Genomic DNA, 26,520 nt, shown 5'->3' on the forward strand with positions numbered 1-26,520 from the left:
TGAGTGGGGGGATTGACCTATTTTGGTTGAATATAAAGACAGGTTTGAGAGAAGAGGTTGGAGAAATTTGGCAGGGAGGCCTATGAATATGCCAGTTTGTCATTTAATCAGGAAGTCATAGGATGTTATTGAAGGTGTTAGAGTAGTGAAATGTTCAAAGGAATATGCATAGCAAAAGTAGACTTCTCACTCCACCTAGAACTGAGGAAGGAAGTCCATGCTTACACATATTACATGATCAGAATATTAGCTGATCTAATAGGTGGAGGATCCAAATGACCCACAGTATTCTGTTCTCTACCTTGGCATTATCACACCTCTTGCGATTTGTGGATAATTTCTCTCTCAGTATCATGCGAATAAATTAAGCTTAGCCAGGGCACTCCCCAAAATGATTTAAACATTTGTTTTTCAGCGTGAGGTTCATAGACACCTCCCTTTCCCCCATCAGAATCACCTGGGATGGTGGCGAAAATGCATGTGGAGGCCCCATCCCAGACCTACTGAGTGTATCTCTGTGGTGAAGAACACGAGTCTGCATTTTTGACAGCCACTGCAGGAAATTAGTGGTGTCTCCTCAATTCAGTTGAATTTTGAGAACTATTGATTTAAGGAGACATCACTAATTTCCTGCAGTGGCTGTCAAGGCAGGGGCTTAATTCCTTCAGAGAGTGATCAGTGAGAACCTGATGGAGATCTAGCCCCATGGTTCCTATTACAATCATATTAGAATCACCTGGGGAAATTTAAAAACACCCTGATGCTGGGATTGGGTGGAGGGGAACTTTTTTTTTTTTACTGGTTTAAGAGGTCTGGGTTGTAGTAATCCCAGCTACTCGGGAGGCTGAGGCAGGAGAATGGCGTGAACCCAGGAGGCGGAGCTTGCAGTGAGCAGAGATCGCGCCACTGCACTCCAGCCTGGGCGAGAGAGCGAGACTCAGTCTCAAAAAAAAAAAAAAAAGGTCCGGGTGAGGCCTGAGGATATTTGTAAAGCTCCCAGGTGATTCTGATGTGCAGCCAGGCCTAAGAACCTTTGATCTTGTCTGAACTCAGAAGGTGGAAAAAATTAGAAATGGAGCCTTCTCAATGTAAGGGACTCCTCTGAATTCTGTACCACACAGTCAATGCTAAGAATAATTGCTCTGGAAAAGAAAGCAGAGTGGAAAACAGGCTTCTGTGAGTAACGTGGAAGGAAACCAAAGAAGACCGGGGCTGATGTAACCTGAGAAGGTACTGCAGTCTGGAAAGGTCTTAAAGGAGTCCGCACACTTTTTTTGTTTGTTTGTTTGAGACGGAGTCTTGCTCTGTCACCCAGGCTGGAGTGCAGTGGCGTGATCTCGGCTCACTGCAACCTCTGCCTCCCGGGTTCAAGGGATTCTCCTGCCTCAGCCACCCGAGTAGCTGGGATTACAGGCGCGCCCCACCCCGCCCGGCTAATTTTTTTGTATTTTTAGTAGAGACGGGGTTTAGTAGAGAACGTGTTAGCCAGGATGATCTCGATCTCCTGACCTCGTGATCCGCCCGCCTTGGCCTTCCGAAGTGCTGGGATTACAGGCATGAGCCACTGCGCCCTGGCCGGAGTCAGCACATTTTCTTAGGCTCCCTGGAGGAGCTTGAAACTCCAGGCTCTGTGTGATGAGCAGCCAGAGGAGTCCTCGGGAGAGTTTCTTTGCCCCCAGGCCACCCATTGGCCTTCACACAGGGCTTTCTTGCCTGCATTTATTGCCAGTTTGGAGTTGGTGAATTTAAAGAATTCCTCCTTTTATTTTTATTTTTTCAACTTCTCAAGAAAAAGAGAAGTCTGAAGTGCAAGTAGAACACCCACCCTTTCTAACGTTTTATCTTCTCTTCCACCGTCTTCTGACTGGGAGAGAGCTCTTTAGCCATTTGTCTTTGTTTTCCCACAGTTTGTCAACACCTACGGGTGTGCACAGTACAGGCCAGAGCTGGAAATGCGTCCTTCTTCCCACAGCCAGGAAGGTGTGTGAGTGGTGCTGGGAGCCCAGAGGAAGGGTGATTCACCAGAGGAAGGCGGAGAGGACAAGGACATGCTCTGCTAAAAGGCCTTTCAGGAAACGAAAAGCTCTGCATTTCTCTTTTCTAAACACACACACACACCCAAAAAAAGAAAAAAGAAAAATGAGCATTCCCCTAATTCTTCTAAAGCTGTTTCTATTCCCAAGAGGATAAAGAGTATTTTAGATGCCAAGCACGGAAGATATTTTTTTCCTGAAATGGGTGGGTTGGAACTTTCTTTCCTGAGAACTGAAAAGGCCTCATGCTCTATTCCTCCTCAAATGTCCTTAATCTCTGTGGCCCCACCATCTTTCCCCTCCACTGTTGAAAGGCAGCTCCTTCCCTCGCTGGGTATTTTCCATGGTAAGCAGGTTCTCCTAGGACTCACCCGAGCCTCAGATTGAGTTCATCGTACTGTGTGTGACTGTGCAGAGGACCTTTAGGCCCCTGTAGGCAGCTCTGATAAGATTATCTGATGTTCTCATTATAAGCTGCACCCACGATCTTTTCTAAGGAGGGGCTCTTTGACCCACCTGATAATGGCAGCAGGGGTGGTGGCATTCCTTTTACATCCCAGTGAGTGTGAGTGTGTGCCTATATTGTAGTTCACACAGCAGAAATAAAATGGGAACACCCACTGTTCAGCTCATTCTATTATTTTAACTCTTGTTGAAAAATAAAACAAACCCCTAAGGCAATAGCGTCTTTGTTGGATAGCTCCCTAGGTCATCTCCTGACCACAGGATCTTGTCTGAATCATCCCCTGCATGTGCTTATCTAGCCTCAGCTTAAAATTCTCCATGGAAAGGAAACTCCACCCTCCATGAGTCAGAGTCTTTGAGAGTTTAATAACCACTTTGATGGTCTGTTGTCAGGACCACCTTTTCCTTGCAGCAGATCGAGGAGCAGAATTAGAGGAGAGCCGGTTCTCTCTGGAGACTCATCTGCAAATTGGAGGAAATCTTATGTGCATCAGAAGATTGTTGTGGAGCTCAAATGAGATCATTCTTTCAACAAATGCCAGTCACTTCCTGGTGTGCAGGACCATCATGCTAGGTCTGGGAACACAGAGATAATTGGGCACTGGCCCTGGCCCTTCAATTCAGTGGTTCAGACTGATGGATAAACATACTGTCTCAATGCAGTGGCAGACTCCTCTGCTTTGTCTTTGGAGGTCAGCCTGTCAAACTCAGCTGCCCACTTGTGTCCCACACTCTGAGGCGCTGTCTCCATTCACACCAGTTGCCCGTCAGCAGCAGGGCCACACCTGGCCCGCTACCTGCTGCCATGCTGCTCCTTCGAGAATCCAGCCTTCTCCTCCCCATCACCACTGAGCCTGTCTTGCTCTTTACCTGCACCTGCACTGCTCAGTCTCTTCGCATCAGCGGTGCCATTAGCCAGCACCTGCAACCTTGGGCCCATGCCCACCTGGATTTCGAGGTCAGGTACTTCAATCTGCAGGGACAAGGCTGCCAGGGTTCATATCCACCATACCTAGGCCAGTTATTTTTCTGTTCTTGTCTCTGGACTGCAGATCATTGCTGAGGTTATATAAGTCCAAAAACTCAAACCCTGGCCTCAGCAGAGCTGCCCTGCCCCACTTGTCCTGGCTGACGTCCATGGGGCCTTTCTTTTCAGCAGTCATTTTTCCTCTTCTGTAAATTCCCTGACATGGTGGCCTTAGGAGGCTAAAGACATTCCCAATTCTCCCTATGCTCTTGGCCCCTGGCCACCACGGCAGAGAAGCAGATCACCACTTCTCTGAGTAATTGCCAGCACCAGCCCCTCATCTGCCCTCCTTTCATCCTCCCCTGCATTCTCAGAAGAGGTTCTCAGAAGAGGCTGACTCTTTTCCATGGGCTCCCAATATCATCCCTTTGCTCTGCCCATCTTCTTCCATTGATCCCATCTTGGTCACCAGTGTACTAATTAGCAGATAGCTACCAAGAACCTACCATATACAGAGTCTCCATTATGACTTAGGCAGACAAGGAGTACAAGAGATGATCCCAACTTTTGAGGAGCCTACAGTCTGTAAAAATACCAGAGGCAAATGCACAGGATACCCCTCCCTGGTACACTGGGTTCCCTTCTCTCTGGCAACTCTTTTTTCCTGACTTTCAAGTCCGTGTGTGTGTGTGTGTGTGTGTGTGTGTGTGTGTGTGTGTGCTTTTTAAAGCCAATGACCAACGTTAGTAACACATTACAAGCCTCTCTCCCCTTTTCCATTCTTCGCAGTCAGTCATTCTAGCCCTCTGCAGAGACTCCTTATCCTCCTATACATTCTAAGACATTCTGTCACTCTCTTTCTGCTCTCAGGGCTACTCTTACTCCATTGTCCCACAGTGTAGTCCCCTGACTGGTCTCAGCTGGGACACCTGATCTCTTTCTTAGTCTTCTGGCCCTGTGGGATCCTCTGTCACATCAAAACACTTGCACAAGGTTGATGCTGGGAAGGGAGTTAAAGGAAGTCCCTTGTCCCTGTCATGTCTCTGAGCTATTTCAGAGAAACGGCTTGTGAAGATGACATGATTCTAGCCCTACAGAAGTTGAGAAAAGAGTGCTTGGGCCAAAGAAGGACAGAAAAGGAGTGGAGGAGGCCAGCGAACAGTGTTGGTACTTGCAGGCTCCAAATCTTCATGCTTGTGTTCCCTAAGGGCCACTTCCCACAAACAGCTCCCCCTCCCTCCTCAGTGACAAACTCCCTATGGCAAATCTGCACTGGTGACTCTGGCCCCTGATATTTGCATGGATTTTGCAGCCCAGAAGTCCTTAGGGATGGGAGTCTGTTCAGTGCCTTCCTGCTTCTCCAACCCATTGCCTTCTGAGCATTCCCCTTGGGATGCTCTGGAGTAGAAGTCCCCAACCTTTTAGGCACCAGGGACAGGTTTCATGGAAGAGAATTTTTCCATGGACTGGGGAGCAGGGAGATGGTTTCGGGATGATTCAAGAACGTTACTTTTATTGTGCACTTGATTTCTATCATTGTTACTTTGTAATCTATAATGAAATAATTATACAGCTCACCATAATGTAGAATCAGTGGAATCTCTGAGCCTGTTTTCCTGCAACTAGATGGTCTCATCTAGGGGTGATGGGAGACAGTGACAGATCATCAGGCATTAGATTCTCATAACGAGCACACAACCTAGATCCCTCACATGTGCAGTTCAGAATAAGGTTTGCACTCCTATGAGAATCCAATGCCACAGCTGATCTCATAGGAGGCAGAGCTTAGACGGTAATGCAAGTGATAGGGAATGGCTGTAAATACAGATGAAACTTCGCTTGCTCGCCCACTGCTCACCTCCTGCTGTGTGTACCAATACTGGTCCATGGCCCTGGGGTTGGGGACCCCTGCTCTAGAGCTTCAGGTAACCTGGCCTAAGATGCTCTGTCATGCAGAGACTCAAGTAGCCTCAGCCTCCCAATGTTCGCTTTACCTTGCATGGAAGACGATGTTTGTTTATCCTTGTAACCCGCTTCTCTCTCAAGGCTGAGGTCCCCTTTCTCTCCTGCCTCTACCTAAAGACTTCTTAAACGAGAGGCCTCTTGCTGCAGTCTCCTGTTGCCCATACCCAGTCACTTCCACCAGCTGTCTTCTTTCCTGAGCCCTCTGTCACTACTGGTCTCTAATCACCAAAGGCCTAGGCCTTAACTTCATCCTTCTCTTTCCTCTCTGCAGCAGGTGGCACACACTGTTGATCATCCCCTAGCCAAAGCTTTCTCCTCCCTTGACTTTTGGCATGACCCTAGACAACTGATTCTCCTTATAGCACCATTTTTGTCTCTCGTTTGTTCCTTTATCCTCCTTTGCTCTCACGGTGTCTGCTCTGTGGCTGTCAGCATTCCCCTCCTCATTCAGATGCTTGGGATGCTACTGGCATGTAGTTAGGAGCTTTGAAATCAGAGAAGCTGGGCTTAAGCCCTTGTTCTTCCACATGCTTGTTTGATGACTTTGTACCTGCCATTCATCTGAGTTTCAGTTTTCCCATGTCTAACATGGAGATGATAATGATGCCTATCTTGTAGGGTTATGTGAAGGGTAAATGGGATGCAACAATGTTTTTGAAATTTTCGTCTGATCCCCTGCTGCCCTTTCCAAGTAACCTGTCACTTTTCCTTACCCAGTGTCCTGTTTTCACTGGCTGCCTGTTTCTGCCTTAAGGCCTTTGTGTAGAAATCTTGCTAAAGCTTTGCTGACCTATCTGTTTCACCAAATCTGTCAACATCTTGCATATCCTTCAAGTCCCACTTCAGGATTGTTTCCTCCGGTGTCTTCCCTGACTGCACTCATGTGCCCTTCCTTTCTCTGAAATTCCATTGTTTTTCTTTCTAACATTTATTTAGCAGTTGATATAAACTGGATTATGCTATTGCTTTTCTTTTGATTTTCTGTTTCAGTTTGTATGTATCTGCCTTGTTTCCATAAATAGATGGTGACTTTATTGATGCGAAGGCCCATTTTGAGGCATATGAAACAGTGATTAAGAACACTAGCTATGGGGCTGGACTTCCTAAGTTGGCACGTGGTCCTGTCACATACTAACCCTGTGACCCTGGGCAGATTACTGAAGCTTTTTTTTTTTTTAATTTAAATTTTTTTGTGGGTACATAGTAGGTGTATATATTTATTGGGTATATAAGATATTTTGATACAGGCATGGAATGGTACATAGTAGGTATATATATTTATGGGTTACATGAGACATTTTGATATAGGCATACAATGTCTAATAATCACATCATGGAAAATGGGGTATCCATACTCTAAAGCATTTATTCTTTATGTTACCAACAATCCAATTATATTATTACAGTTATTTTAAAATATACAGTTGAAGTGTTACTGACTATATTCACCCTATTGTGCTATCAAATACTAGGTCTTATTTATTATTCTTTCTATTTTTTTGTACCCATTAACTGTCTCCACCTCCCCAGTACTCCCCACTATCTTTCCCAGTCTCTGGTAATCATCCTTCTGTTCTCTAACTCCATGAGTTCAATTATTTTGATTTTTAGATCCCACAAATAAGTGAGAAAATGCAATGTTTGTATTTCTGTGGCTGGCTTATTTCACTTAATATAATGACCACCCGTTCCGTTTATGTTGTTGCAAATGACAGGAATTCATTCTTTTTTATGGCTGAATAGTACTTCATTGTGTATATGTATGTACCACATTTTCTTTATTCATTTGTTGATGAACACTTAGGTTGCTTCAAAATCTTAGCTATTGTGAACAGTGCTGCAACAAACATGGAAGTGCAGATATCTCTTTGATATACTGATTTTCTTTCTTTGGGGTATGTACTCAGAAGTGAAATTGCTGTGTCATATTGTCACTCTATTTTTAGTTTTTTTAGGGACCTCCAAACTGTTCTCCATAGTGGTTGTACTAATTTACTTTCCCACCAACAGTGTAAGAGGGTTACTCTCTGCATCCTTACCAGCATTTGTTATTGCCTATCTTTTGGATATAAGCCATTTTAAGCAGGGTGACATGATATCTCATTGTAGTTGTGATTTGCATTTCTCTGATGGTTGATGATGTTGGGCACTTTTTCATATACCTGTTTGCTATTTGTATGTCATCTTTTGAGAAATGTCTATTCAAATCTTTTGCTCATTTTTTATGTTTCATTGATTGATCAATTAACTGATTGATTGATTTTGAGACAGGCTCTCACTCTGATGCCCAGGCACAATCTTGGTGCACTGCAGCCTCTACCTCCTGGGCTCAAGTGATCTTCTCACCTCAGCTTCCTGAGTAGCTGGGACTACAAGTGCACACCACCATGCCTAGCTAATTTTTTGTAGAGACGGGGTTTCACTATGTCACCCAGGCTGATTGCCCATTTTTAAATTGCATTATTAGATTTTTTTCCTGTGGAGTTGTTTGAACTTCTTATATATGCTGGTTATTAATCCCTTGTCATATGGGTAGTTTGCAAATATTTTATCCCATTCTGTGGGTTGTCTCTTCACTTCATTAATTGTTTCTTTTCCTGTGTAGAAGCTTTTTTAACTTGTTGTGATCCATTTGTACATTTTTGTTATGGTTGCCTGTACTTATGAGGTATTACTCAAGAAATTTTTGCCCAGAGCAGTGTCCTGGAGAGTTTCCCCAATGTTTTCTTGTAGTTTCATAGTTTGAGGTCTTAGATTTAAGTTTTCATCCATTTTGATTTGACTTTTGTATATGGTAAGAGATTGGGGTCTGCTTTCATTCTTCTGCATGTGGATATTTAGTCTTCCCAGCCCCATTTATTGAAAAGACTGTCTTTTCCCCAGTGTATGTTCTTGGCACCTTAGTCAAAAATGAGTTCACTGTAGGTGTGTGAATTTGTTTCTGGGTTATTTATTCTGTTCCATTGGTCTACGTGTCTGTTTTTATACCACTAACATGCTGTTTAGGTTACTATAGCTCTGTAGTATAATTTGAAGTCAGGTAATATGATTCCTCTGGTTTTGTTCATTTTACTTAGGATAGCTTTGGCTATTCTGGGTCTTTTATGGCTCCATATAGATTTTAGGATTGTTTCTTCTGTTTGTGTGAAGAATGCCATTGATATTTTGATAGGGATTGCATTGAATCTGTAGATTGCTTTGGGTAGTATGGACATTTGAACAATATTGATTCTTCTATGAACATGGAATATTTTTCCTTTTTTGTGTGTGTCCTCTTTGATTTCTTTCAGTAGTGTTTTATAGTTTTCATTATACAGATCTTTTACTTCTTTGGTTCTGTTAAATCCTAGGTATTTACTTTGATTTTTGGCCATCTTAAGTGAGATTACTTTTCTATTCCTTTTTCTGATTATTCACTATTGACATATAGAAATGTGACTGATTTTTTTGTAGTTTATTTTGTGTCCTACAACTTAACTGAATTTCTTTATCAGTTCTACTAGTTTTTTTTTGGTGTGGCATCTTTAGGTTTTTAATATAAGATTATATCATCCACAAACAAGGATAATTTGACGTCTTCCTTTCCAATTTGGATGCCCTTTATTTCTTTCTCTTCTCTGATTGCTCTAGCTAAAACTTCCTAGCTGTGTTGCATAATGATGGTGAAAGTAGGCATCCTTGTCATGTTTCATATCTTACAGGAAAGACTTTCAGTTTTTCCCCGTTCAGTATGATACTAGCTGTCGGTCTATTGTATATATGTTGAAGTATGTTCCTTCCATCCCCGCTTTTTTGAGGTCTTTTATCGTGGAGAGATGCTGAATTTTATCAAATGCTTTTTCATCATCAGTTGAGATGATAATAAGGTATTTGTCCTTCATTCTGTTGATATGATGTGTCACATTGATTGATTTATGTATGTTCAACCATCCTTGCATCCCGGGAATAAATCCCACCTGGTCATGATGAATGATCTTTTTAATGTATTATTGAATTTGGCTTGCTAATATTTTGTTGAGGATTTTTGCATCAATATTCATCAGAGATACTGGCCTCTGGTTTTCTTTTTTGACGTGTCTTTATCTGGTTTTGGTATCAGAGTAATACTGACCTCATAGAATGTGTTTGGATGTATTCCCTTCTCTGTTTTTTGGAATAGTCTGAGTAGGATTGGTATTCTTCTTTAAATGCCTGGTAGAATTCAGCAGTGAAGTCATTAGGTCCCAGGATTTTCTTTACCAGGAGACTTTTTTATTACAGCTTCGATCTCATTACTTGTTATTGGTCTGTTCAGATTTTGGATTTCTTCCTTGTTCAATTTTGGTTGGTTCTTTGTGCCTAGGAATTTGTCCGTTTCTTCCAGATTTTCCAATTTATTGGCATACAGTTGCTCATAGTAGCCACTCATAGTAGATATTTTGAATTTCTGTGGTACAGTTCTAATGTCTCCTTTTTCATCTCTGATTTTATTTATTTGGGTCTTCTCTTTCTTTTAGTTGCTCTGGCTACTAAGTCACTTTTGTTTAACTTTTCAAAAAATGAACTTTTTGTTTCATTGATCTTTTGTATTGTTTTCTACATTTCAATTTCATTTATTTCTGCTCTGATCTTTATTTTTTCTTTTCTTCTAATTTTGGCTTGGCTTACTCTTGCTTGTCTAGTTCTTTAAGATGCAACATTAGGCTGTTTATCTGACATTTTTCTACTTTTTTGTTGTAGGTGCTTATGCCTATAAACCTCCCTCTTAGTACTGCTTTTGCTTTTCCCATAGGTTTTGTTATGTTGGAATATGTTTCTATTATTATTTGTTTCAAGAAAGTTTTCAACTTCCTTCTTAATTTTGTCATTGACCCACTGGTCATTCAGGAGCATACTGTTTCATTTCCATGTATTTGTATAGTTTCCAAAATTCCTCGTTACTGATTTCTGTTTCATTGTGTTCAGAGAAGATGCTTGGCATTATTTCAGTTTTTTTGAATGTTTTCAGATATGTTTTGCGACCTATCATATGGTGTATCCTTAAGAATGATTCATGTGCTGAGGACAAGAATGGGATTAAATATCTATTAGATCCATTTGATTATAGTGCAGATTAAGTATGATGTTTCTTTGTCTTTGATTTTCTGTCTGGAAGATCTGTCCAATGCTGAAAGTGGTGTGTAGAAATCTTTAGCTATTGTTGTATTGAGGTGTATCTCTCTCTTTAGCTCTAATAATATTTGCATTATAGCCTGGGCGCGGTGGCTCATGCCTGTAATCCCAGCACTTTGGGAGGCTGAGTCAGGCAGATCATCTCAGGTCAGGAGTTCCAGACCAGCCTGGCCAACATGGCAAACCTTGTCTCTACCAAAAATACAAAAATTAGCCAGATGTGGTGGCACGTGCCTGTAATCCCAGCTACCTGGGAGGGTGAGGCAGGAGAATCACTTGAACCTGGGAGACGGAGGTTGCCATGAGCTGAGATTGAGCCACTGCACTCCAGCCTGGGCAACAGAGTAAGACTCTGTCTCAAAAACAAAAACTTTGCATTATATATCTGGGTGCTCCAATGTTGGTTGCCTATATATTTAAAATTTTTATATCCTCTTGCTGAATTGACCCCTTTATCATTATATAGTAACCTTCTTTGTCTCTTCTTATAGTATTTGTCCTGAAATCATGTTGTCTGATATAAGTATAGTGACTTCTGCTCTTTTTTGATTTCCATTTACATAGAATATCTTTTTCTATCCTTTATTTTCAGTCTATGTGTGTCTTTATGGGTGAAGCATGTTTCTAGTAGGCAGCTGATCAATAGGTTTTGTTTTTACCTCCATTCTGCCCATTTGTGTCTTTTGATTGGAGAGTTTAGTCCATTTACATTCAGTGTTATTATTGATAAGTAATGACTTACCCCTGCCATTTTGTTGTTTTCTGGTCGTCTTGTGGTCATCTCTTTCTTCTTTCCTTTCTTCTTGTCGTCCTTTTAGTGAAAGTGATTTTCTCTGGGGATATGATTTAGTTTCTTGCTTTTTATTTTTTGTGTATCTGTTGTATATTTTTTGGTTTGAGGTTACCATGAGGCTTGCAAATACTATCATTATTTTAAGCTGATAACAATTTAATGCTGTCTGCATAAGCAAACAGATAAACAAGCAAAAAGACAACTAATAAAAACTCTACACCTTAACTTGGTTCCCCCACTTTTTCACTTTTTATTGTTTCTATTTTTATCTTATTGTACTGTCTGTGTCCTGGAAAGTTGTTGTAGTTACAGTTTTTGACTGGTTCATCATTTAGTTTTTCTACTTAAGATTAAGAGTAGTTTACACGCCACAGTTACAATGTTATAATATTCTGTGCAGTTACTATTACCAGGGAGTTTTGCACCTTCAGATGATTACTTATTGCTCATTAACATCCTTTTCTTTCTGATTGAAGTACTCCCTTTAGCATTTCTTTCAGGACTGGCCTGGTGTTGCTAAAATCTCTCAGCTTTTGTTTGTCTGGGAAAGTGGTTATTTCTTATTCATGTATGAAGGTATTTTCACCAATGTACTATTCTTAGGGTAATAGTTTTTTTCTTTCAGCACTCTAAATATGGAATGCCACTCTCCCCTGGCCTGTAAGGTTTCCACTGATGAAAAGTCTGCTGACTGGTATATTGGAGTTCCATTGTATTTTATATATTTCTTTTCGCTTGCTGCTTTTAGGATTCTTTCTTTATCGTTGACCTTTGGAAGTTTGGATTAAATCTCTTAGTCTTCTTTGGGTTAAATCTGCTTGGTGTTCTACAACCTTCTTGTACTTGGATATTGATATCTTTCTCTAGGTTTGGGAAGTTCTCTGTTATTATCGCTTTGAGTAAACTTTCTACTTCTATCTCTTTCTCTACATCCTCTTTAAGGCCAGTAATTCTTAGATTTGCCCCTTTGAGGCTATTTTCTAGATCTCGTAGGTGTGCTTCATTGTTTTTTCTTTTTCTTTTGTCTCTTGTTACTATGTATTTTCAAATAGTCTGTCTTTAAGCTCACTAATTCTTTCTTCTGTTTGATCAGTTCTGCTATTAAAAAGACTCTGATGCATTCTTCAGTATGTCAGTTGCATTTTTCAGCTCCAGAATTCCTGCCTGATTCTTTTTAATGATTTCAATCTCTTTTTAAAATTTATCTGATAGAATTCTGAATTCCTTTCCTGTGTTATTGTGAATTTCTTTGAGTTTCCTCAACACATCTATTTTGAATTTTGTCTGCAATGTCAAACATATCTCTGTTTCTCCAGGATTGGTCCCTGGTGCTTTGTTTAGTTTATTTGATGAGGTCATGTTTTCCTGGATGGTCTTGTTACTCGTAGATGTTTGTCTGTGTCTGGGCATTGAAAAGTGAGGTATTTATTGTAGTCTTCTCAGTCTGGGCTTGCTTGTACCCATCCTTCTTGGAAGGCTTTCCAGAGATATGAAAGGACTTGGGTGTTGTGATCTCTGCTGTATCTGCTTTAGGGGGCATCCCAAGCCCAGTAACACTGTGGTTCTTGCAGACTCATAGTGATACCACTTTGATGGTCTTGGGATGAGATCAGAAAGAATTCTCTGGGTTACCAGGCAGAGTCTTTTGTTCTTTTCTCTTACTTTCTCTCAAACAGACAGTCTCTCTCTCTGGTCTGAGTCACCTGGAGCTGAGGATGGAGTGACACAAGCACCCCTGTGGCCACCACCGCTAGGACTGTGGTGGGTCAGACCTGAAGCCGGCACAGTACTTGGTTCATCCACAGCCTGCTGTAACCACTCCCTGGCTGCTGCCTATGTTTGCTTAAGGACATTGGGCTCCACAATTAGCAGATGGCAAATCCATCCAGGCCTGTGTTATTTCATTCAGGGCAGTAAGTTCCCCCAGGCCCTGGGCATGTCCAGAGATGCCATCTGGGAGCCAGGGACTAGAGTCAAAAACCTTAGAAGACTACCTGGTGTTCTAGTCCACTGCAGCTGAGCTGGCATTCAAGCCACAAAAATGCAGTCCTTCTCACTTTTCCCTCCCCTTTCCAAAGGCAGAGGAGCCTCACCCTGTGAGCTCTGACACTGCCACCACAGTCTTTCGGGGAGTACTGCCAGAACACCCCGTCAGTGTTCCCTCAAAGTCTCTTAAGTCAGCTTGTGGCAAATGTTGCTTGGCCTGGGACTTACCTCTGAGGGCAGTGGGCTCCCCTCTGACCCAGGGTGGGTCCAGAAATGCCATCCAAGAGCCAAGTCCTAGAATTGGGGGCCCCAGGAGCCCGCTTGATGCTCTCCGTGGCTGAGCTGGTACCTGAGGTGCATGATAGAGTCCTCTTTACTTTTTCCTCCACTTTTCTTGGGCAGAAGAAGTCTCTCCCTGTAGCCACCACAGCTGGTATTGCGCTGAATCTCACCTGAAGCCAGCAAGTCTCAGAGTCGCATCTAAGACCCATGACATGCTTACCTAGGTATTGCTGCTGATTATTAAGGGCCCAAAAGCTCTTCAGTTAGCAAATGATGAATCCTCCCAGGACTAGGTCCTTCCCTTCAAGACAACACCTTTTCTTCTGGCCCAGTGTGACTAGAAATGTCATCCAGGGGCTGGGGCCTAGAAAGGGGGCCTCACAACTCTGACCAGTGCCCTAGCCTGCTGTGGCTGAGCTGGTATCCAAAATGCAAGACAAAGTTCTTTCCACTCTTCTCTCTCTTCTTCTCAAACAGAAGGAAGAGATCTCTTTTGGAGCTGTAAGCTGTGCAACCTGGGGTTAGGGGAGGGGCGATGCCAGCACTCCCTTAGCCACCTTGGCTGGTGTCTCAGTAGGTCACATGCCCCCTAGATCACTGGTTCTGGGCCCAGTTCAGCACTAGAACTCACCTAGGAGTTGCAGTCCTTGTAGCCTAGACTGCCTTTCATGTTTATTTAAGGTCCATAGCACTTTAGCCTACAGTGGCGAAGCTTGTGGAAAGTCGTTCCAACCACTGGGATTGGCAACTTTTCTCTGGCTAGGGCTGGTTTAATGCTCTCCCTCCATGGGCAGGCATCAGCTGAATTTGGTCCAGTTTTGCTTCCTGCTATGTAACAATAGCAGCACTGAGTTCAATGCCTCGCAGTTGCTGTACTCCCCTCTCCCCAGTACATAGAATTACCCTCTGCATAGAATGCCAGTGCTGCTGTGGGATGGTGGAGGAGTGGTGTTGGTCATTCAGGATTGTTTTTCCTATGTCTTTAGTACCTCTTTTAGTGATATGAAGTTAAGACCAGGTACTGTGAGTGCTTACCTGATTTTTGGTTCTTATGAAGGTAGTTTTTTGTGTAGATAGTTATTAAATTGGTGTCCTTATGGGGGAATATCAGTGGAGCCTTCTATTCTGCCATCTTGCTGTGCTCCCTCTTCATTTTCTTCTTCAGAGACTGAATCTTAATGTGCCTCAGTTTCCTCACCTGTCTTGTATGTGGTAGTAATAATACATAGTTGTTGCAAGTTTAAATGAGAGGATAGTTAGCTCAGCCCCTTCCTGATTTATTAATAATACATGTGGAGCTCATAGAAGAGTGTTTGGCATACAGTGCTTAATAAATGATGGTTGTTGTTATTATTTTCAGTTTCAATGCTTCCTCCTGCAGTGCTAGTCGTCCGTAATATAGGCTTAACAATATTGTGGAATGGGTGAATGTTTCCCCTCCAATACTCTTTTCAATGTTTCATTGTTTCCTTTACATGCATATTATCATAAAAATTTAGTTTCCCCTCATTTAATTCTGAAACAAACAAAGAAACTACCTATGGATTTAAATAGGTTTTACTGTCTGATATAAGGAAACAGACCAGCTCTTTGAGGTAAATTTTTTTCTTGGTACTAAATTTCAAAAGGAATTTATTACAAGATTATTTATGGGGCAGGAGGCCAGTAGAGTGAAGACAGCTCATTTTTCTAAAACCTACTTAACATGTTGAGATTAGAAAGAAATTTTTCCATTAAATACAGGAACTGTATCAAATTACATTGACAGTCCAGGGGGATTAGGTCAGCTGGGAGGTAGATAAGACAGAGCTTTGTGTGTTCCCCTATATCTAGAAATTCCACTGGGATACTAAAGAGGAAGATCAGTGGTGTGTGCAAATGAGCAGGTATAATCCAGAAATTGCCATCTGAAATAACCTCTTACATCATAGGTTTATTTTTGTCTTTAGAGAGCAATGTTGTCAGTAATTTACTATAATTGCAACAACCAGATCGTTAAACCATGTCTGTAGAGAGCATGGAAAAATACATCTACCCTTTAAGTGACAATGTATCAAAGAATATACTAAGACTATTTTAATCAAATAGTATTACTATTGTTATTTTTCTATATATTTTTTTCAGTTTTTGAGACAGAGTCTTGCTCTGTCACCCAGGCTGGAGTACAATGGCGTGATCCCAGCTCCTGCAACCTCCACCTCCCTGAGTTCAAGCCATTCTCATGCCTCAGCCTCCCAAGTACCTGGGACTACAGGCACATGCCACCATGCCTGGCTTTTTTTTTTTTTTTTTGTATTTTTAGTAGAAACAGGGTTTCACCATGTTGGCCAGGCTGGTCTCGAACTCTTGACCTCAGGTGATCGAGTTCCTCAGCCTCCCAAAGTGCTGGGTTTATAGGCATGAGCCACCATGCCTGGCCTATTACTATTTTTAATACAGTTTCCTATAGATGAAGTGGGCATTTAAGTTACACACACACACACACACACACACACACTTTGGCATCCCTTCAGAAAGTGAGAGCCTACCAAGACATGCTTAGTTGTTTTGTAGAGTTAAGTGAGCATGGTAATGATGGGGGCTGGTATACTGATTTTATTTGGATTTTTCAGATGATTCTTCAACAAAAGCTATTAAAACATGAGTCATCTTGGGATCAGAAGAAAGTTTTGTCATAGGTTAAAAAACTGGGAGATAGCATAGTGAGTGAATGGGCATTTCCCTCAGTGGAAATCAGTGAGCATGGTATTAAAAGGTCCTAGGGGCTGGGTGCCATGGCTCACGCCTGTAATCCCAGCACTTTGGGAGGCCGAGGCGGGCAGATCACTTGAGGTCAGGAGTTCGAGACCAGCCTGGCCAACATGGTGAAACCCCATCTCCACTAAAAATACAAAAATTAGCCGGGTGTGGTGGCACGTGCCTGTAATCCCAGCTACTCCAGAGGCTGAGGCAGGAGAATCGCTTGAACCCGGTAGGCGGAGGTTGCAGTGAGCCAAGATCAGGCCACTGCACTGCAGCCTGAGCAACAGAGCAAGACTCCGTCTCAAAAAAAATAAAAATAAAAGTAAAAGGTCCTAGGATTTAATATATTTTTATAAATGATATGTTAAAGTGACTTCATAATGTAATGTCCAGTTTTTTTTGACAACTCCAAGTTGCCAAATATAAAATTGACAGAAATGAATTTCAGGGAGATAGAAATACCTGCATGAACAGGCAAAAGAGTAGTGGGTAATAGTTAATACAAAAGAATTAGTAAGAAAACAGAATCCGATTGTTTACAAAGTGGCCAATGTGATTTAGGAAAGGGCTGAGAGTCCCTGTAGCCCATTGTTGGTAAGAGGCTTCAGCCTATATAGTTCTTGTTACCATCAGTAAAAGTGTTGAAAAATACTGTCCTACTCATACCAAACATTGATTCAGGAGGTGGTATAAATACCAAAAAAAAAAAAAAAAAAAAAAAGAAATTTAAGCAAAGCAGATACATTTTGGGATAATAAATCTATAATGAGTTATAAAAGGAAACAAGGCTTGCTTTAGGAGAAACATTTGAAGCCTGAGAAGATGGAGAAAACATCTGGTCAACTGAGCAGATGTGGAATTCCTTTCCTCACGCTGCAAACCATAGAATATTGGATAAAATGTAGCATTTTTCCGGCTGGGCGTGGTGGTTCCATATTTGCTCTGCTTTCTCCATGTGAAAACCCTGACCTGAGAAAATAACTCAGAAGCTGGTCCCAATTCATTGAATGCTGTAGGGGTCTGGCAGGGGCAACTTCGAAAGCAATCCTATTGGTTTTTTTTTTTTTTTTTTCTGACGAGATACCATGGACCTTTCATGATGATAAACTCATCAGCAGAAATTGCAAAGTACTTAACTATACGCACTCCTTGAAGTCAACCAGTAGAAGCAACAAAATAAACTGAAAAACCAAATAGAGAAATCTTAAAGGAACTTTAAAAATCAATGTCTAAACTATTAAAAGATAAAAAAGGATTTCCCAAGAGAAAAAGAGGAGAATTTGAAATAAAACAAAATAGAGATGCTAGAAAAAAAAAATCATTGAAATGGAAAAAGTTCCATTCCTGCTACTAATTATTGGAATACTGGAAAATTTTCTTCATCATTCTGTGTCTTGGTTTTCCTATCTGTAAAATAAAGTAAAAATGGCTTCTATATAATGTTATACTGAAAGCATTAAATTGGTAGTTCAAAAAATATTAGTCTCCAATCCCTCTCCCCATTACTGTATAGGTGTAGTAGCCAGATATTCTGTCTCAATTTTAAACACTATGTTCTATCTTGTCATCAAACCATAGAACCAGGTTTGGGGTTCATAAGAATATAGTAAACATGGATATGAGGTTCTGAAGAAAGCAGGGGAAGGGGAGGGAAGCTGTGCCCCAAGCTGCCTGTATTTCTGGAGCATATGGTTTAGTTACTGCTTTGCCTTGGAAGGCCCAGGGCAGGGGGTTGCACAGGACCCAGTGTAGAATTGGGCCATGGCCTTCCCAGCCACCTTGGTTCCATCCTGGCTTATTTCCCATGTAAGTGTATGGGAAATTTCCCTGTGGAGTTGGGCAGAAAAGGCCTTACCTGGTTGTCAGGTGCAAGGCCGTGGCTGAAATCTGAAGCCCCATGAACTTAAGTGATCTAAGAGGATGCAGAAACACCCAGCTTAGTCTCCTCTGATCGCAGCACTGGAAGACCACGCATAGCAGTTTGGGAGTGAATCAACCCCCCACAGTCCTTTATAAGTCCATTATAAGTCCTGGTTTCTGCTTAACAACAGGACACTTTGTCTCTTACACATGCCTTGCACATTCTGTCTCATTTTCTTCTCTCTCATTTGCTTTCCTTTTTTATCCTCCCCTGTTCTCCTTCTGCCTCTTTCTATTGCCTCCTCCCCTTCCTCATCCAAGTCCCTCTTCTCTGTTCAGTTTTTTAGGCCTTCCATCAACCCCTGTAGGCACGTTTCACCCTTGGGTGGCTCTTGGGCTAAAGACACTCCAGCATGCTCCCCCTATGCTCTGCCACAGGGTTATCAATTCAAAAACAATCCTTAGTTTCCCCTAGAAGGAATGAAGGCACTGCACCAGGTTAAATGCATACAAAATGCCCCAGTAACCAGGGAGAAATGTGCATCTTGAAATCCCCGACCTTACACCCAAGTCTCCATAGATCTTGGCTCTGCTATATCCTGATCTTATGATTCAAAAATGAGGCTGATGTTTCCTTGGGATGTATCTTTCAGATATAAGAGGGCAGAGACAGCAGCTTAACCAAATGAATGAGCTTCTTTTATTTTATTATTATTATACTTTAAGTTTTAGGGTACATGTGCACAATGTGCAGGTTTGTTACATATGTGTACATGTGCCATGTTGGTGTGCTGCACCCATTAACTCGTCATTTAGCATTAGGTATATCTCCTAATGCTATCCCTCCCCCCTCCCCCCACCCCACAACCGTCCCTGGTGTGTGATGTTCCCCTTCCTGTGTCCATGTGTTCTCATTGTTCAATTCCCACCTATGAGTGAGAACATGCGGTGTTTGGTTTTTTGTCCTTGTGATAGTTTGCTGAGAATGATGGTTTCCAGCTTCATCCATGTCCCTACAAAGGACACGAACTCATCATTTTTTATGGCTGCATAGTATTCCATGGTGTATATGTGCCACATTTTCTTAATCCAGTCTATCATTGTTGGACATTTGGGTTGGTTCCAAGTCTTTGCTATTGTGAATAGTGCCACAATAAACATACGTGTGCATGTGTCTTTATAGCAGCATGATTTATAATCCTTTGGGCATATACCCAGTAATGGGATGGCTGGGTCAAATGGTATTTCTAGTTCTAGATCCCTGAGGAATCGCCACACCGACTTCCTCTGTCCTACAAGGGATGTGGTAGCAGGTGAAGAGCACCCAGGATCATTGCTCCTTCTAAGAATGGGGGAAGGCTTGGAGTGAATGAGTAGGGTCAGCCGACAGATTACTCCATTAGGCTTCAGTAAATATTCCTGCCTTTATACCAAGTTGCTCATCCATTGCCCTCAATACCCCTATGCATACCTGCAAGAGAGTATCTTCATTTGCCATTGCAGAGCCAGAGAGATGCGCAGTTTGACTGCCCTCAGACTAGAGGTGCAACACAATTCCTATGGCCTTGACTCCCCTGGGGGGTTATTTTATATGTTTAGTGAGTAGGACCAATTTTAGGAAATCAGTTAACAAGAATTGACTCATTTTAATTAGGTTTGTATTTTTTTATTTCCTTTTGAAAGTAACACATATTATGGGTAGATGTGGGTAGGGAGGTACGAGGAGAGAAACAAGAAAATAGAGGAAAAAATATGACTTGCATCCCCAGGAATCAAACAACCATGTTGACATGTCATATGTTTATTTCAAAATTGTTGCTTACATACTCGAAGGCTTTTAAAAAAGTGATTATTTAATTTTATATCCTGCCCTTTCTTTTCAACATTATAGCATATATTTTCTCATCATTACGAACCCCTTTATAATTCTAAGTGCTTTTTAATGATTTTTTTTTTAGATGGGGGTGTCACTCTGTTACTCAGGTTGGAGTGCAGTTGCACAGTCTCTGCTCACTGCATCCTCCACTTCCCAGGCTCAAGCAATTCTGCCACCTCAGCCTCCTAAGTAGCTGGGACCACAGGTGTGTACCACCATGCCCAGCTAATTTTTTGAATTTTTTTTTTTTTATAGAAATGGGGTTTCCCCATGTTGCCCAGGCTGGTCTCAAATGCCTGAGTTTAGGTGATCTACCTGTCTTGGCCTCTCAAAGTGCTGGGATTACAGGCGTGAACCACCATGCCTGGCTATAATGGTTTTTAATGAGTTATTTCTTTGATAGATATAACATAACATTATTTATGAAATCTTTCCCTGTTTTTTAAAATGTGGGATGGTTCCACTTGCTGCTATTATAAATACTGCCGCCCCAGGGCATAAAGATTAACAAGAATGCCTTGAGATTCTAGTATGTGTCAGGCCTTGGGCTGGGTTCTTGGGGAATATACATGGTTTCTGGTGTCAAGAATTTACAAGTTAGTTTGGGGGATAATGACATAATCCTAAATTAATCCTAAGCACTTTCCTTTTGTTCTTTCAGATAAGATGAAAATAATCATAAATAATATTGAATTTTTTAATAAAGAAAGCAGAAACAAGAAAGGATGTATATATTGATTGCAATTGATATATATCACATGTCTAGATTGACCAAGACAGAAAATGAATTGTTAATCATAGTAAATATTGGGGAGATTAAGTTCAAACAGCAATTGGTCTAATCTGAATTTTAGTTTTGCCTGATAAATAGCTAATAACTGACACCAGACTATACATTTTCCCCAATGTAATTTAAATGCACTGATTAGAGTTGATTATTTTTCATAAATCTGAAAATGTGTAAACATTCATTAGGAACATGTGCATTAAATTGCAACCAACATTAGTGGCTGATTAACTGAGTTGCAGTTCTGGCTTTATGGGCCTGTTGAGATCTACTCTCCCCTTGTTTTCTTTTTTATAATTACTTTGAAGCTCATGGAAAAGTATTCCAAAAAAGAATTACGAAGTTCATGAAACTACAACAGATTTTTTTTTTTTTTTTTGAGACAGAGTCTCGCTCTGTTGCCCAGGCTGGAGTAAAATGGTGCAATCAGGGCTCATTGCAACCTCTGCCTCCCCGGTTTCAGCGATTCTCCTGCCTCAGCCTCCCAAGTAGCTGGGATTACAGGCACCCGTCACCAATTCCAGCTAATTTTTGTATTTTTAGTAGAGATGGGGTTTCACCATGTTGGCCAGGCTGGGCTCAAACTCCTGACCTCAGATGATCCACCCGCCTCAGCCTCCCAAAGTGCTAGGATTACAGGTGTGAGCCACCACACCTGGCCCCAGACTACAACAGATTTTAAAAAGAACATCACGATGGTGGGAGTGGGTGTGAGTGAAGGGGTGTTACTATAGAGCAGGGTGGAGTAAACACAGGTAATAGACTAGGAAACAGCCTATCTGAAAGATGCCTTGAAACACCAGGATTTTGGTATATCAGAATGAAGTGTGTATGTGCCAGAGAACCAAGTCCTTCCAAACTCAAGCGTTTGAAGGAATAGACCAGTGGGGACTTCTCCAGAGTCTGGGCAGGATGATTCTAGTGCTGCCTCTGTGCTGTAAGCCGGGATGCATCTCACCACTTGTTTTCTTCTTTCAGATCGATGACTCCAACAGCAACCTTGAGGAGGCAATTAATGAGGCAGAGGCCATCACCTCTGTGAACAGCCTGGGAAGCAAGCAAGCCTTGAATACAGATTACCTTGATTCTGATTACCAAAGAGGACAGCTGTACCCGTTCTCCCTTAGCAGTGATCTCCAGGTGGCCACATTTACTCTCACAAATTCAGCCCCGATGACTCAGTCCTTCCAGGAACGGTGGTACGTGAATCTCCACAGCCTAATGGACCGGGCTTTGACCCCACAGTGTGGCAGTGGGGAAGACCTATATATCCTCACAGGCACAGTGCCCTCAGACTACAGAGTTAAAGACAAAGTGGCAGTCCCTGAGTTTGTTTGGCTGGCGGCCTGTTGTGCTGTCCCTGGAGGAGGCTGGGCCATGGGCTTTGTCAAGCACACCCGGGACAGTGACATCATAGAAGATGTGATGGTAAAAGATCTTCAGAAACTGCTTCCATTTAACCCTCAGCTGTTTCAGAACAACTGTGGTGAAACTGAGCAAGACACAGAGAAAATGAAAAAAATCCTGGAAGTGGTTAACCAAATCCAGGATGAAGAACGAATGGTGCACTCTCAAAAGAGTTCTAGTCCCCTTTCTAGCACCAGGAGCAAGAGGTCTGCTCCGTTGCCTCCAGAGGCATCTGAGGGAAGTAGTAGCTTTTTGGGAAAACTCATGGGCTTCATTGCTACCCCATTCATCAAGCTTTTTCAATTAATTTATTACCTTGTGGTAGCAATCCTGAAGAACACTGTCTATCTCCTGTGGTGTGTTACCAAGCAGGTGATTAATGGCATAGAAAGTTGCCTTTACCGCCTGGGCTCAGCCACCATCTCATACTTCATGGCCATTGGGGAAGAGTTGGTGAGCATTCCCTGGAAGGTGCTCAAGGTCGTGGCCAAAGTCATCAGGGCTATCCTTCGGATCCTTTGTTGTCTGCTGAAGGCCATTTGCCGAGTTCTGAGCATCCCTGTCCGTGTCCTTGTGGATGTGGCCACTTTCCCTATGTATACCATGGGCGCTATTCCAATTGTTTGCAAGGACATTGCACTGGGCCTTGGTGGCACTGTCTCACTGCTCTTTGACGCTGCTTTTGGTACCCTGAGTGGCCTATTTCAGGTTGTTTTTAGTGTCTGCAAGCGGATTGGCTACAAGGTTACTTTTGACAATTCTGGGGAGTTATAAACTCAAAAAACTAATAGTATCCAGTCACAGTGAATTTGAAAGCTGGAATATTTTGTCTTTACAATGGGTTTCTGTTCACTGTCAGTTATCATTATATTTTGGCCTTTGGTGGGGATGTCTGCTTGTTTTTGCAAAAGAAGATGGCAGAATTTAGACTTGACAGAGGAGAAATGCTCAGGGTGAGATTAGGTGTAGTAATCTGCTGTTTACCTCCAATTATATGTGCAAACTCCCAAGCCACTAATAACTTCAGTTATGCACTCTAACACAGATGACCACCTGAAACGCATTGGTATGTATTTCTGATAATTAAAAATTACAGGGGAGGGAAGAATTAGAAAAAGAACAACTTTAAACCAAAGGTATCTGAGAAAAGGAGAAAGGGAGCTTGTTCTTCCCATTGCTCTTTGTGATTTAAGGCAAAACAGATTAAAAAAAAATCTGCAGCCAATTTCTGGGCATTTGCTTCTCTTTCTCCTCAACTCGACTGACCTTGGTGGAATGCAGATAATGCCTCTTTGTTGAAATAACTTTGTGGGGGTGTAGAATTTTCTATATCTAACATGGTTCTCAAGGATATGTACAGTTTTCATTTTCCTCCAAAGTTGAATTTTGCTACATTTTTCTTTTAGGTAATGATAAGCATTTTTAAAAAAATCATTTTTAGGTAATGGTAAGCATTTTATGCCAAATGTGGCATAACAGAGTTTGAATTAAAGGGCAAAGTTTTTTTTTTTTTTGGCCCCTTGAATGGTATAATACAGTCCTCTCAGGTGGAAAGAAGAGAAGAGAAGGTGGAGAGCCCTGCTCTTAGTAGGTGCTGTAGATCCAAGGATATCTTTTGTCCAGCTTGGATTAACTTGACTTGTATCCCTGCCTGACAAGGTTGAACTGAAAGATCTATAAGTTAAGCTAACATGAAAATTCATATTCTGCAACATAGTAGATTTTTCTAATGCATTGAGTAAGTACCTAGTACAGTAAAAATACTCTGACTTACGTCCCTAAATGGTTGTTTTGATACAACTATATAGAAAACAGCCACAAAATAAAGATAAAAGTTATTCTGGCCATCTGTGAAAAAAATATATAAAATACTTAAGAATAATTATATCTTAGGAAATTATTTTTATATTGTGTTTGAGGCTACAAACATAACTCCCCCATTAATACAAGTTAAATATGAGAGCTCATTCTCAAATTTTTTTTGATCAAGCACTTGTCATTTTAAATCTTGCACTAAAAATGGTAACAAGAGGGACCAAACTTTGCTTCCCACAATTGGGATGGAATCATCTGGATTTTTCTGAATGTTTTAAAGAATTGCTGAGAGGTAGGAAACAGCCAAGTATGAAATACTGATCTTGGGGCTACCGCCCAGGATCAATCAGAAAGTTATATGCAAAAATTCAGGGTCCCAACAAGGAGAGAACAATATGTCAACCATTTGCATGGGGTCGATGGATGAGAAACATGAGCGTAGCAAGAGTTACATTTTGCAGAAAAATAGCAGAGGCACACCCAGAGTAGAACAGCAGCCAGCAAGCTGCCATCCTGATCAATTTGTGATGCAAGATTAGGGAGTATGGGCTCCACATGGGTCCATGCTAGGGAGATGTGCACCAGGCTTATCTAAGTAACTTAAAGCAGTATTTTACCAACTCTTGTCTTAGGGAGCATAAAGTTTATTTCAGCAGTGTGAAGGTAAATGGAAGGGTGAGGGTTTGACTTGGTACTGATTGGTCAAGAATCCTGCTGGATAAAGAAAAGGAATTTTAGAAGTGACCAGAGGGACAGTCCAGCCAAACTATTATTTGATAAGGAACCCAAGGCCCAGGGAGGCAACAGGCTAGCCCTTAGTTTCATGGCTAGCTGAGAGCAGATTAGGAGCCAATGTTGTTTGCACATGTCCCATCACACCTGAGATGTCAGAGATGGGAAATTCGTGCTATTATTCAGCTGCCTCTCTGGACCGTGGCAAGATTTCCTCATTCGTCAAACAGACTCCAGGCCCTGACTAATCAGTTGGATTTGGCATGTGCGATGAAAACAATTAGCCGTCCACGTACAACATTATGGTTACTTCATCCCATGGAAACATTATTCCCTCCTAGCACATATTTGCATACTGAAAGGCCCGAAAAGGGCATCCATGGCAGCTTGAGCCCCTTAGCACCATGCAAGGAACACAGCATCCAGTCGGCTTCTTGAGAACCATTTGGGAATGTCTTCTTTTTCACATCCAATTGTTTAGTGTCTATTTATTCTTGCGTGGCCTGTTTTGAAATCTAAAAAGGGACAATAAAGCAAAAAGTGTCAGTAAGGTTAGCTGGCTGAGACCTACTGCCCTGAGCTACTAGTGTGGCTGTGCCTGTGGGTCTCTGGAACCATCTGCATTGGACCTGAAGCCGCAGCAGGTGGCTGGACTGCTGGCCTGCTCCTAATGAGCTACACTGGGCTTTGCGGTAGAGGTTGGGGTTGATGAACCCCAACTCTGGCTTAAAGATCTTGCTGTGGCTCTGTTACGTTCTGAGGCCTTGGGATCAGCCTCTTCCTCATTATGAAGCTGATTTTCTAGTCTGTGGATCAGCTATGCCTTTGGACACTTCTGTTTTCCATTGTGCCTTTTGAATGTTGTCTTCTCACTCAGCATCAGCACTTCAACCTAAATGCAGACTAGGGAGTTGGGAGAAGGAACCAAAGTGAAGCATCCTTCATTTATTCAGTCATTCGTTCATCTGTCAAACACGTATTTGGACATCAAGGTTGCAGAGATGAACAATGCATGGATTTCATCTTTGAGGAGTTCAAAACCTCGTGGAGAGAACACATGATACAATCGTAACACATGAAGGACAAGTAAGTGCTGCAATAAAGGTACTAATAACATGTTCCTTGGAACAGAGGAAGAAAAACCACGAAACCATGGAAATTAGGGAAGCCTTTACAGAGGGTGTGACAAAACTCAATTTGACATTTTCAAGCTATGTACAATGCTGTGCACCTTGCAGATGCTCAATAAAGTAATTATTGACAACTCGTTAGCAGTTCTGTAAAATATCTAAAGGCGGAGAATTCTAATGGTTGAAATGAGGCTTGGGGACTGTGAATTGCTGCCATTTTCTTCTTGATCCACATTAATTCAAGCAGCTTCCAGTCATATCTGGCTTTTGTTCATTTCTTTAAATGTTTGCATCATACATGAGAAAACAGAGAGAAGTCTGGATCAGTGAAACAGGGCTTAGAACTATTTTTCAATGTTATTGCTCTGCAAAGTATTTGGGACAATAAGTGTTTTTGATATCTTTCATAATTGAGCACTGAAGACTTACTGCTTCACTGAATCTGAATCACATAGAAAATTATAGAAATACTTTTATTTGTTTGTTTATTCATTAGGAAGCTCCCACAGTGAGAGAAATTACAAGCAGT

The 26,520-nt window shown here is 41.8% G+C and overlaps 1 protein-coding gene across 1 annotated transcript in view; it reads left to right on the plus strand.

Moving 5' to 3' along the window:
• Positions 1–26,125, plus strand: part of ENDOD1 (endonuclease domain containing 1) — a 43,094-nt gene extending 16,969 nt beyond the window's left edge. Inside the window, exon 2 of the mRNA XM_032167194.2 lies at positions 21,886–26,125. Within this exon, the coding sequence (XP_032023085.1) occupies positions 21,886–23,088 (1,203 nt within the window). The 3' untranslated portion in view covers positions 23,089–26,125. The remainder of the gene's footprint in view (positions 1–21,885) is intronic.
• Positions 26,126–26,520: the final 395 nt, after the last annotated feature.

This window comes from Hylobates moloch, unplaced genomic scaffold (genome assembly GCF_009828535.3).
Source record: "Hylobates moloch isolate HMO894 unplaced genomic scaffold, HMol_V3 SCAFFOLD_11, whole genome shotgun sequence".
Classification (NCBI taxonomy): Eukaryota; Metazoa; Chordata; class Mammalia; order Primates; family Hylobatidae; genus Hylobates; species Hylobates moloch.